The 14,111-nt window shown below is 42.3% G+C and overlaps 1 protein-coding gene across 1 annotated transcript; it reads right to left on the bottom strand.

The window, feature by feature from the left end:
• Positions 1-1,030: 1,030 nt before the first annotated feature.
• TKTL1 (transketolase like 1) lies at positions 1,031-13,857 on the bottom strand. The gene is made up of 14 exons (XM_075184858.1): positions 13,667-13,857; positions 12,054-12,171; positions 10,800-10,913; positions 10,388-10,485; positions 9,287-9,478; positions 7,418-7,545; positions 7,134-7,327; positions 6,632-6,796; positions 5,564-5,720; positions 4,786-4,916; positions 4,617-4,700; positions 4,437-4,533; positions 3,136-3,255; positions 1,031-1,449 (listed from the first exon to the last, which is right to left on the bottom strand). Exons 1-14 carry the CDS (start codon positions 13,771-13,773, stop codon positions 1,277-1,279), a joined length of 1,878 nt encoding a protein of 625 aa, XP_075040959.1. The 5' UTR covers positions 13,774-13,857; the 3' UTR covers positions 1,031-1,276.
• Between the last annotated feature and the right edge of the window lie 254 nt (positions 13,858-14,111).

The following is a 14,111-nucleotide window of genomic DNA, read 5'->3' as shown; positions in this document are numbered from 1 at the left end:
TCACGGGGAGAACATACAAACTCCACACAGATAAGGCCATGGTCAGGAATTGACCTCATGATCCCAGTGCTGTGAGGCAGAAGTGCTAACCACTAGGCCACTGCGCTACCCATTTATGATATGTGGTGATTGAAATCAGTGTTGTGGTACGTGTACAAGACTGATTTCATAGTTGGAACCTCTATGGAGAAGTGACCCATTTGCCCTTTTTCTTGTCTTTGGATTATAAAGTGCACCTTGTTGGACCATTTACTATTAGAGAACCATGGTCTATTTCCATTCTTTGTTTATGGCCATTGAGAATGTTTGTTTTCATTTATAAAATCTACAAGTTCCAATTATTTTTTTTTGGAACTTATTTTTGGGACTTCAGGAGTATCTACTGTTCTGATAAGTGCAATGATATTTGGTTATTGCATCTATAGGTGGGCTACACTAATTAGCAGCAGGGAGGTTTCTATATATTTTGTATTACTTTTCTGGAGTATTAGGGATCTCCTCCCCTTTGGCTGCTGTACACATCTGAGTGCACTGGTATTTTGTCATTTGTAAAAACCTCATGTCTGGTGAGACTGGTCTGCACTGCATAGGGGACTGGAAGAAAATAAAAATAGTCCCAAATCCCTATTAGACCTCACCTTAACAATGGTACTTCTCCCTATTACACAGAAGCCTCCAGTTTGACATGAACCTATATGCTGCCTAATGGTTAGTTAAGCCCTTTAATACATTTATATACCAAATCATGACAAACTTATCCAAATTCCAGAAGTCATGGTGACATTTATCACCAAATATTTTCTTTACAAAATGGCTGGATATAATCTATAGTTAATTTGTCTAGTATCATTTGCAAGCAGCAGTGATCACAGCATGGTCACATGATTGACATGCACCATGTGACTAGTAGTCATCCATTGGTTCCATCAACACAGAAAGGATAACAGTGCACCTCCCCAACAGCATGCTGGGAAAAAGCAAGGTCCAGCTTCATACCAAGTATAACCAGTTAAAAAAACAAACCAATCAATTAGTCAGTCTCATTTTTATTGTTAAGTGCTGAAAAGGTTGAAACAGGAAATGAAGACAAACATGGAATTATGGAACAGACCCCTAGAAGCCAGCTAGTGTCACATGACAAGAGGTAAGGGTCAGCACATGGCTAACACAGCCACATGTTAACAGTAAGACCTTCTAAGCCCAACGGTAGCATTAACAGTTGTATGACAGTGCTTTGTGAGTGAACTGCTCTGCTTGCCGGCTGCTATTGGTCAGATTAGTTTGCGAATGTAGATTTCACGGCTTCCACAATATTTTTAGCGGAGATGCCAAACATTTCCAACAGCTCTGTCGGTTTCCCGCTACGTGGTACACCTCTGACAGCGAGGCTCTGAACTATAAACCCAGGTTCTCCAGCAACAGCGGCAGAAACTGCTTCTCCGATACCTCCTGGAGGAAAGAAAATAGGGGGTTTTAGATTGCCATGTACTACCGGTCAAAAAAAATAATCAGACTAGGGCATGATGGAAACTTCTGTTACAAATTAGGTGATAAAGCTCAGAGGGAGGAAATTACAAATGTATTTAATAAATTAAAATCTCTACACGACATACTGTAGAGAACAGCAAATGCCAAGTCAAAAATCTAAGACAACATCGCCATCTATAGGCTTGAAAAGCTCAAGACAGACATCCAAGACAACAGTGGCATCTACAGGCTTTAATACAACTCCATCTTTAATGAATGAAGCGGCAGCAATTAAATGGATTTAGGACCTGTATGAAGTCTCACTGTTGGACTAAAGTCTTACCATAGCTCAGCTATGGTCAGGCTTAATTACAGAGTTTGGCATAGTCACAAGGTTCCTGATGACCCCACTGCAGAAATACATCCCCTCAATACCTACAGGTGATCATAGCAGTACCCTGTGGGAGAAAGCCGTGCACCAATACCTTGCTGTGCTGCATGAATCAGAAAGTCAGTAGGTAGACAGGCGAGCAGACAAGGATGGTATCATGTCTGCTCCAGAGGCAAGAGAGGAGGTCAGTGCAATCTCACTGTCCTCTGTCTCCAGTATGGAGACATACAGGAGGAAAGATACAGGGGGCAGTTGTGATAGTATCATCTTATAAAAACAGTAAGGAGGCAACTGGGCACAAAGCAAGAAAAACAAGCCCTACCCCAACAAACCACAAAGGCACAGTTCCTGTAGCTGGGGTGTACATATCCAGGAGATCGGTTCAAGTCTTTATAGGTAGGACATTGTCAATTGGTAGACATCTGCATTGCAATATTTAGCTTTACTCAAATTATGTTGTAATCGTTTGACTGCCCCAAAGGTCCTTTTGACAAGTGAATCTAACTCTCGAAAAAAGTTTGATGAAAGTTACAGGATTAGGTTCAGTACATATGCAATATGCTACCTAGTGTAAAGTTAGAAGTCTAAATATCCAAATTGCAACAGGGTGTAGGTTTCTTTTCTACCGTTTGGTTTTGATCAAATAAATTATGATTAAATATTTTGCTTTCAGACTTTCAAAAAAGGAGTCATGAATAAGCAAATAAATATCCAACCACTCATTCCAGTGAGCTGTAGGGCTAATGCCACCATGAGAATGGCAAGCAGAATGATTTTATACAGGTCATAAAATCAAGGTGACCAACGTCCATTGATTGCAGTAAGGGTGTATTACTCCTAATACACAAGCAGTAACACCAGAATGCACCCTTTCTACAGGAGTTTAAATGCATAAACATAATTACATGGGGAGAAGTCAGAATGGCATAAACATAAGGGGCATATTCAATTGTTCAAAAGTTCCACGGCGTTAAAACTAGTACAGTTAATACGGTAAAATCTAGCTGGATTTCAGCTCACGGCTCAGGGAGTAAATTACCATATTAACTGTTTTTCTGCGCATGATTATCGCAATAACGGTAATCGTGCGCGGACCGCGGGATTTTTAGGTGCTTCTGCCAACAATACGCCCCTAAGCGTTACTTGCTCACATCTGTGCAGACACAAGCTCTTTTCTGGCAGTGATTGTTTAGTAGCCCAACAGTCTCCAAGTTCCATCTAGTGGTGACTTACAGCACTGTTATGTGGGATCTTGGCAGCTAACAAAGGAGTTTTACCTTCTCTGTAGTGATCCTCTACAGTAATGATATGTCCACCGGTAGCTCTGCCACTGGATATAACAGTCGCTGCATCCAGAGGTTTAATGGTAAATGGATCAATCACACGGATATTGATGCCTGCAGAGGAGAACAGAATTGTGAGCCATGACCGCAATGAAATCAGTAATTAAACTAAGCACATTACGGGATCAGCATGAGTAACAGTATAGGGATCAGCGTGGGCCCATTTCCCTTTAGAAGGGAGAAAATGGACACTAATCATTGATCAAGAAACTGCTAACGATGGATCCCAGAAAGGACAAGACCTGTAATACATACACTGATCACTTCAATAGTCCACATTTAAGTGCAAGAAACAGAGTTGGAAATTATAAAAAGTGTAACCATCTCCTACACAGATAAAGCAGCAGTTTGTAAGGGCTGACCCATTATATCTTCCAAACGTATCACTTCCTCTCATTCCTGGTTACAGGACTTTTTTTTTTCGGCTGCACCCACTTTGTGGAATTCCCTCCTCCGCACAATAAGACTTTCCTCTAGTCTTCAAACCTTCTCTAAAAACCCACCTCTTCAGGCAAGCTCTCAATCACCTTCTTAATCCCCCTAGGTTACCCCATCACCACCCTCTACACAGCCAACAACCCTCTGACCAGCATTGCTGTGTGACTGATCACAGATACTTTCTACCTCTGCATTCTAGCTGGACCAATGTGCAAAAATGTACCACTTACCCTTATGTATCAAACTCATTGTCCCATAGATTGCAAGCTTATGGACAGGGCCCTCTTACCTCTCTATGTATTACCCAGTATTGTTTTATTACTGTATTTGTTCCCAAACGTAAAGTGCGATGGAATCTGCTGGCGCTATATAAATATTGATTGTGATTAATGAAGTCCAACGCTGAAGTGATCAGGCTGAAAAATATTCATGAGACCCCAGCCAAAAGCCTGCCTCCTGTGTGTACACTTGTCAGAGACAGCCAATAGGAATACATCTATGGCTTCAAATAGAATTTTAGACTGAAGACATTTTTATCCCCCTCTACCCCCCCCCCCCCCTCACCTCTCACAAAAACATGGTATGTCCATTGAGGCTGTCCTCATACTTCACCAAGCCCTATTCCACGAATTAATTTATAATTTGTCTTTGAATCTTTGCTGCTTATGAAATGTTTAACAGTTACATATTACAGTCTTGATACAGACACTATTAGAGCTAATGTTTCCCCACCACATGTGCACTCTTGTAGAGAATAGTTAAAAAAAATAAATAAAAAAAAAAAAAGTAAAATTAACCTTGTTTTGAAAGTTCATCTGCAGCTGCCAGAGCCTCATGTAACGTCACCCCAGCACCAATCACTGTCACCCTGTCTGAATCACTCTGACGTACAACCTGTGAACAGAATGTATTAAAATTAGAGTCCGACGATTCAACCATGTACTGTACATGAGGAACATGTTAAAACTGGATTATACCTTTGCTTGACCAACAACAAACTTTTCTTCAGGGGAGTAGATGATCTCAGTATCAGGCCGGCTGGTCCGGATGAAGCATATGCCCTAGGATTTAAGTACAAGAGTCACACAATGGAAGTTGTATGTTCTACATAGCCCAAGCCACAATCGCACATTACTGCAGACTCACCGGAGTGTTGGCGGCTAGACTAACTGCATGTTCTGTGGAGACTCCATCACTGGGGTAGAAGACTGTACAGGACGGAACAGCACGGAACATGGCAATATCTTCTAGAGCCATCTGAGAGGGTCCATCCTCACCTGAAACCCCAAGGTTATGCTTTATAATATATAGTCAGGTACCATTTGTCTGAGCCCTGCTTTAAACCCATTTTCAAAATGAACAAGATTACCAAGGTAGCAGATTAACTCTGTTGATAACATGTAGAGGTAGGAGACGTATAGCACATTACACAAGAGACAGAACAGCTCTCAGCAGTTGTGCATTTGCTGCCACATTTAGGAATCTATGATCAATAGTTGAGCTGGATCCACAAGTGAATGTATTAGCACAGAAATATTCTTTTTTGCCCTCAGCATGGTAATAGTCATCGTAACAGGATCAACGTGTCAGGTCAATCAGTATTGTAGAATTGTGTTTAATCAGCTCTTACATAGGAGAAAGCACAAAAATATAACGTGGATTGTTCCATGGAATTGGAGGTCTACAGTTGCAAGTCTAGAACTTCATTGAGGGAAGTAGTGATAAATGAAGTTTTAGATTTAAGTCTTCATACTCCATATAACAAAGCATGCAATGTAAACGTGCAACTTGCATATTTGGAAATTCAGGAATTTAATTAATAAACAGCACTGACCTACAATGACATGGAGAGAAGGGGAGGGAGGGGGTGACTGGATCTGTTTTGGGGTCCGATTATGTAATTTAATAAGGTAGAACAACTCACCAATAGATACCCCACAGTGGGATCCACATAGGTTAACGTTTGATTGAGAAATAGCTCCCATGCGAATATGATCGTAAGCCCTAGATAGGAAGGCTGCAAATGTGCTAGCAAAAGCCACAGTGCGGTTACGGGTTGCACAGCCCATTGCAACGCTCACCTGTAAAGAAACAGAACAGGGTATAAACTGTTTAATATGGAGACAACAGAACTAGAGAGACAGGCCTGTTCTCATCACTAGCTATACATGCTTTGTGCTACCTGCTACCATGTCTGGTCCCATAAAGGTACCCCCTCTCCAGCAGGAGGGATTTAATGTTTACAGTTTCTGTAGTGTCATCCCCATATTTTATATGCAGTGATGCACACAAGGACTGTTACATGCCAAGTGGACCTCACACCTATAGGACACTGCCAATTCTAGCTTTAAATGTTCTGCCACTCTGTACGAAGAATGATTCAGCTGCTGAAGCTAGAGCTCAAATCTTATTGCCGTTTCAATCTCAGCTTGGCTGCTGGCGTGAATCTCAACCATCATGGCTGTTTCCATATCTGTTTAGCCACCCACTAAGCTCAGTTCTTCTAACCACAGCCAGGGGGCAGTAAAGTAGCATCAGCCTCCTCCATTGACCTGTACAACTTAGATCAATTGTTCTTCTCCACTCATCATTCCTAGCCAATACACCTATGTAATTTACCTTCAGTCTCCTACTCTTACACTTGTCTCTCCAAACTCCATGTCCAACATCCTATTTCCCCTTCCCTTACCTCGCTAGTCTGCACCCACCACACTAACCAGACCACATAAGCAGAAGACCTCCCACCCACAGATTATCTTTGCATGTCCTTTCACCCTACTCACAGCTGTTTGAGATTGCTCATTCAACTGTGGACCTAGTGCAATCCCCTTTATCTACCCATGCTCCTCATTTCAACCCAAAACTTCCCATCCCTCCAAGCTTATCCTCATACCACCACTACCATTTTTGCCCTATATGAACTTGAACAGCTATAGAAAGCATGGTCTGCTGGGCACCAAAGTGTGCACAGATGAAACGAGACTATCCTTACCATGTTCTGTTCAGCAATGAAGCACTCGATGAAACGCTCAGGATGCTCATTCTTGAAGATATCTGAGAAAGTGGAGTTCTTGGTGTCCCCATCAAGGGCCACCACCCTGCTGTTTGCACTGCCTAGCTTGGCGAGAGCCAAGCCATAAGCTTTTCGTGTTGCGATCTAGAAGAGACAAGTCCGTTTTAGCGTATGCATACTTTAGGAACACATGTAATAGCTGCACTGAAATCATGGACCTTATGGGTTTGTTGTAATACCATCCATCTGGTTTTCTACCATACACAAAGGGATATTTTGAGAAGCATTAACCATTATTTTATATAGTATATGCATAATACACAGCACTTTAAAGAATATTTAATTACATCAGTTCTCACCCCAGGAGCTTACAATCTATAGCCCCTACCACATAAATACACACCAGAAACCTGAGCACCCAAAGGAAACCCAGACATGGAGAACACAGACTCCACAGAAATAGAACTCTAGCATTACTCACTTTGTCACCAAGTTTGTAACTTGGAGGTGTTGGCATCTTAATGTCAGCAATGCTGACCTCTGGGGCATCTCTTATGGGAGGTGTGGGGCTCAGCTTCTTGTTGGTCTGAATTCGATCCTGGATCTCATTAATGATGGATTCAACCTTATCTTTAGGCATTGGTTTCCCATGCCAGTTATCCTGATTTTCAACACCTAAATGGAAACCAGTTAAGAATGTGCATAACTGCAGTGATTCCCAGCAATATTTCGTTTACCCATGAACATATATTCAGAGCCACTTACCTGAAATGCCTTTTCCTTTGTAGGTCTTGGCGACGATTGCTGTGGGCTTGTCCTTCACACTGGCTGCCTGCCAGAGTGCACAGCACAACTCCTCCACATTGTGCCCATCTACAACATAGGTGTTCCACCTGCAAACATGCATTGTTGCAGTTAGCCAGCTTAACGTAGGCTCACAGGAGAAACTGGTTTGCATTAGGAACCGAACTAAATGGAAGCTTGGCACACACTTATGTCCCTCGTGTATCTTCCAACAGGAAATACCCACCTAATTTTTGCAGGACAGAGTTATAGAAATAAGATTTGAAAGAGGGCAAGTTCCAGGAATAACAGTTGTCAATGGAAGCAGAGGCTGTTTATAATTCATTAGGACTTCCAACATGATTGCACCTGGATTCAGAAACATCTACTGCTGGCAACTACCATAGTGGCAATAATGCCATCTAGAGAAGCCCAATCAATTAGAGACAGTAGGACTTTCAGTAGCTACATGATATAATATTTGGCATTTAACTAAAACAGCAAACATGCTGTTAAAGTCTAAATGGAAAAATGTAAATACTATACTAGGTAGCCATGCAACCTTGGACATGTTCAAATCTGCAGAGCATTTGAAATTGGAATGGTGCTCCCTAGAACACAAAGTGGTGCAAGCACTGGTGGTCCTCACAGACGGGATGGGCATCCTGCATGTCCTGGCAACAAAAAAGGGCAACAGGCAGTGACTTTTTGAATGGGTTATCTTGCAGAGCAGGAGTTTAGGCACAACCCTTAGGGTCCATGGTTTCCCACTAGTCTAGCTATTTAGGAAGGGCATGTATCTTCACTATATGAAACACTGCAGGCTGATGGGTCCAGGGACTGAGCTAGGAATTGGGCAGACTCATGTCTCTCCATGACTGAAGACAGAGGAGGCCTGCTTGAACCACAGGCAGCTTGGACTGACATTTTGCGGACCAAAAAGGGTTTCTGCTCCTTGTTTAATGTGCAGACAGGTTTAGGAACCCATGAGTATTGATGCTGTTCATTTGGAAGCATTAATTATGGAAAAATAAGCATTGCTGGTTAAAACTTCATTTAGGCTGAAGAAAAATAAAATAAAATGGAAGGCCTGTGTTGGTCCTCAAATCCTGTAGTTAGTAAATGTTTAGTCTGTCATTGTTGAGTCTACAGTCATGATGAACAGTGCCATCATGTGGCAAGATGAGGGTACAGGCCAGTGCACAAAATTATTGAGTATACACTGTTTAGAGGACAATCAAGCATAAAAAAAAAAAAAAAAAAAAAAAAATCCAAGGCCTCCTCACACCGTCCTTTGGAAATCTTAGTCTGCTGTATCACATGTATTTCAGGCTTACTGATCCCTTATACAGAGTATGTACAGTCATTCTCAGAATACAACAAGTGTTACAGCCATTTCTACAAGAGAAGTTATACTAATGCTGGGTACACAATACGGGTTTCTTCCAATTACTGTGTCAGTCATATGATAAACAGTTTAAGATATTGCACTAGTGTGTACACTGCCATGATCAGGTTTCATCTTACCAAAGCACATGGTATCTTGATTTTATAAGCTTCCTAGAAATCACTTTCAACAATGTCAGACAAATGTAGAAGTGTATGCACTGATGGCCAGAAGTGTAGGCAGATCTCTATAGAGTGTGCAGAGTCATGGTCTTTTCAGCAGATGGTTATGACATATGAACAGCACAGATCTGAAGGTAAATCATGCAGGTGTGTACACATAAGTCTGTATGCTCATCAGGACTTTGTCATTAGTAAAATTGTTACAGAAATCGCATCTGCAGGAATTTTCTGTAGTGTGTACCCAGCTTAAATGCAGAGAATTCAGGCATAAGAGTTATTTACCCAAAGGCTTCACATCTCTTCTTGTAGATCTCCGTCTGATGCTGAAGAGGAGCGGCCTCACTCTGTCCCAAACGATTGACGTCGAAAATGGCGACCAGGTTGTCCAGCTTGTAGTGAGATGCGAATGCCATTGCTTCCCAGACTGCTCCTTCAGAGGACTCTCCATCACCCAAGAGACAGTACACACGGTAACTGCAAAGAAACATGACATTGCAGAGCGCAGTCACATAGCAGATAGTCCCATTGGATTCACCAATCTTGTGCTCTAGAGTTGAACTTCATGCATAAAACAGACTATTGGGCTTCGACTACAAATAGCTTAATCTCCGTGCAAAATAGTTTTTATATACTGTATACCAACCTCAGAGCCAACATGCAGAACCCCACTTGCTTGCAGCCCCAGCACCCCCAGTTGTAGTCACTGACTAAATTACCAGGTAGATTCCATATCATGAAGCAACAGGCGCTAATATTAAGGTCTCAAAGCAGAATGGAAGTTGGGTAGCTCTCCAAGCATTGCAACCAATATGAAATGAAACCACTACAGGACCTGATACTTTTGATACATATTGCACAACCTGTAGGAGCCTGGGTGGAAAACTATCTGCCTCCATTGAATTAGTCAGTGTCTATATATCTAAATACAACGTTTCTCAAACCTACTACTTATACACTTATTTAGGTCGCTGGTTATCAAGGGCCCAGTAAGGATGGAACATTACTACAAAACCAGCAGAAAACCATTATTTTGTAGCCATTTTATTCTTTAATTCTAACAAAATTCATATTGAAGTATTACACGAATGCAAGACACCATATGCACTGGAAAAAGTGAAAGTGTACTTTTAGTAATACATCTCAGTATGTGTGCTGCACTGTTACCACAACTATTAAATGCACCATGTACTGATGAACTACAACTCACATAAGAAAAGTTGAGCTGTTATAATATTTTACCAATGCATTTAAAATTTAAGAATGGTGTAAGTGACCCCATAACAGACCATTCATCTCATTTTTAATGCATTTTTCAGGCATTAGTTAGCAGCAGATATGTGCATTGTCAGTAGATAGGTGTAAACAAGCCCACAGTGTTCTTACCTGGCTTTGTCAAAGTATTTCCCAGTGTAAGCCATGCCACAGGATGCACCCAGACCTTGTCCTAACGAGCCAGTTGCAACATCAACAAAGGGTAGTTTCTGCCAATAGAGAAACACTGTTTAAGTTCCCTGACAATGAATAGATTGTTGCACAAGTGTTACACTACATTAAACATCCAAGGTATAGAGTGCAGTCTACCTTGTAGCTGCTGCCATTTAGTGAGCTGAACAAATACACGTGACAAGTATACTAGTAATTAAGTGCCTGGATGTAAAGGTCAGTGGTTCCTAGTGAACAGATTGGCTGCCTTCTCAGGAAGGAAAATTCAGTACAAGACGTGGCTGTGCACCGTGTACTTTAACAGCATACAGATAAACTTGCCCCTAGTTGGTAATAAAGATAGCAATGTTACCGGTGTAGGATGTCCCTCCAGGTCACAGTCAATCTTCCTCAGGTTGAGAAGGTCAGATTCCTTTATAAAGCCAGCTTCCACCCAGGCAGCATATAGGATGGGAGCAGCATGACCCTAGGAGAGGGGAAAGCAGTCACATCTAAACACCGACTTGCAATACTCAGCATCGGTCACAGAAACAATGGATATTTGTTATTCCTAAAAAACGTGCCAAGATAACATCCAACGGTTATCCCAAGAGCTTTATTTTTTACCATCAGGTCATCTCCCACTGAGATTCCTATCAGAATTACAAGATTTATATAGCGCCTGGGGCGGGGGGCAGATGTCCCCCGGGCCGGACCCAAAAACACTATTTTGGGCCAACCCCAACTTCACTTACTCGGTGGCTGGCCCGTTCTCTGGGACCAGCCACCTTCTCATGGCTGCTGCCGAAAGCCCATCCTCCCTTCTGTTGTGATATGGGACGCGCACCACGTGATAGGTGCCGTCCCATGTCAGAGTAAATGAATGCAAAGTGTGGTGGGGCCAGTAAATGAATGCTGTGTGTGGGGGGGCAGTTGGAAGAGGAGGGGGGTCTTAATATAATGTGGGAAGTACGCTATTAATTTAATTGTGGAGTGCAGGTGGGGGGACATGTACCACTTTAAAAAAAAAAAAAAAAAAAATACTCGAAATTTGTTTATCTATGATAACACTAAGGACAAGCAAACTGATTTCAGCACACGTTGGTGTAGTGGTTAGCACTTCTGCCTTGCAGCACTGGGGTCATGAGTTCAATTCCCAACCATGGCCTTATCTGTGTGGAGTTTGTATGTTCTCCCCGTGTTTGCACGGGTTTCCTCCCACACTCCAAAAACATACTGGTAGGTTAATTGGCTGCTAACAAATTGACCCTAGTCTGTGTGTGTATATATTAGGTAATTTAGACTAAGTGCCAATGGGGCAGGGACTGATGTGAGTGAGTTCTCTGTACAGCGCTGCGGAATTAGTGGCGCTATATAAATAAACGGTGATGACGACGGCTTCCTTGGCTTTCAGAGATATGGCAGTTTTCCAACTGTTGAACTACATAACAGGTCAACAGGACACTTCTAGTTTAATACAAGAAACCACAACCTTAGTAGGCATGAGCCAAGTGTTAACTCCTTACTATACCTACACAGGTCAGATGTTCATTTAGAAGAACCATGACCAAGCAGACATCAATTGCATTATAAAGGAGTAAACAGTAGCTCACTCCATCATCCTCACCTTTGACAGTACAAATCTGTCATTGTTGAAGTTGCCAGGGTCAGCTGCATCATATTTCATGGTGTTGAAGAAGAGAACAGACAAAATATCAGCAGCACTGCAGCAGGATGTGGGATGCCTGTCACAAGGACCAGAACACAGTACACGATTAACACAGACAGAACACAAGGAGTTGCATACTGCATGCAAGGCTTGGTACCTCAATGCAAGACATGTCTTAAAGCAGGGTAATACCAATGCTATGCAGAATTATACTACAGCCAGTAACATCTCCCCAGGGCTTAATGTGTGCTGTGAGATAGGAATGCCATTGCAGAACTTTATCTTCAGCCCCATAGTCTATCATATTTAAAAGTCATTACTGTTCTGCCAGAACACATTAAACTCAAGTCCTACTTTCTTTTTCAACAAATGAAGCACCCAGACTCCCCACCCTCAAGCCTAGCCAGCCATGTGGATAATATTTAACTACATGCTGCCAAGAGTACAATGCACTTTGTCAACAGACTTTAAAGAGCTCACAGACCTGGGAGTTTACCAAGAGGCCCCTATGGACAGTGGGAATGGCATCAAGGTTAAATCCTCCTACTGCTAAAGTCCTCCTGCTAGTTGAATCATCTACCAATTATATTTAATACATATAAACATTAGGAAACCAGAAGGATGGAGTATGGATAAACTAGTGTTTATACCTGATGCTGAAAAAAAAAATTCATGGAAAACTGGTCCAGGTAGTGAATAGCTTTGCTTATATGCCCAAATATTATTTTAGAGAACAGTGGATGCAAACAATTATCCATTGAGGGTTACAAAGGACTATGGTAAATTTATCTTGGGTATGACCACAGCAGTAAAACTTTAGGGCAAGCGCAAGATTATGCAACATCATCTGCATAGATGATCAGTGATCTAGCAGCTGCAATAGTAAATTTCGATTGCCTGCTCTTTAAGAGACTATGCAAGAAGCATTTTTTAATTTTGCATCTAATCTCAACCACCAACAGACAGAAATGAGACATTGTGAAGAGGCATGTGTTTTATAATGACATATTCTATAGCAAATATTAGGAGACATCAACATGTGACATGCAGGAAAAAATAAGTACATAAACAAGGCCATCCTGTCAGACAGTCACGTTCCAGCAACTGAGGCCTACAGAAGGTCATAGTTACTAAACTGCTCAGGTCCCAGTAATAAACCCGTCACCTGCCTGTTTCAGGCACGTGGCGGCATATTTAGGACAGAATCAATAGAAACTGACGGGAACTGACACTTTTAGGATGGTAAAAAAAAAAAAAAAATAAGATATCAGCATAAAGACACCTGCAATTTATAATAAAACAATGCTTTTTGGGTATAGTGCAGAGGTTACGGCTGGGATGGGGGGTAAGGAGAGTAGTTGATGCAGATCACACATGAGGGCAGGTCACATGGAGAACTGGGCTTTAAATCTGCACCTGGTTGGAATGCAATAAAGACTGGGGGGCCGGGGAGAGAGAACAATGGGGAGATCAGACACTTGACAATGAACTTGGCTTCACACGAGCACCACGTGGGGGGCACCGGATAACTGTACCAGGGGCTGCAGGACCCCGGGACCCCCGACACTCACCCCGAGTTAGAGGCGCATGTGGCCCTGATGGAGTGGATTCTGAGCCGATTGGCCAGGTCCCTGAGGGCCTGCAGATCTTTGTCCTCGGGCTTCTGGTAGGTGTCCATGCTGAGGGCAGTGATGCTGTTCTCACACCCGACCTGTGCAGTGTTACTAGCTCACACCACTGGGCCGGCCTTATAAAGGGCCGCCCTCCCTATGGAGGAGGAAATGAGCTCACACTGAGGAGAGGAGGAGAACAGTGGTTATTGGGGAGGGGGACGTCTGCTGATGTCCTGCTCACCCCATCATCGTGCAGACCTGTGTCCCTTATATTCTAATATATAGGTGTATGTGTGTTCCTCTGTTGTCTATGTCTGTGCAACACTTAATAGACGTGTGCAATAAATAAGATTTGCAATGAAAACGGTCTATACACTGAAAATGATCTTTTCTGAAGTGAAAA

This window comes from Mixophyes fleayi, chromosome 9 (genome assembly GCF_038048845.1).
Source record: "Mixophyes fleayi isolate aMixFle1 chromosome 9, aMixFle1.hap1, whole genome shotgun sequence".
Classification (NCBI taxonomy): Eukaryota; Metazoa; Chordata; class Amphibia; order Anura; family Limnodynastidae; genus Mixophyes; species Mixophyes fleayi.
This window is presented reverse-complemented; position numbering and strand designations above follow the sequence as displayed.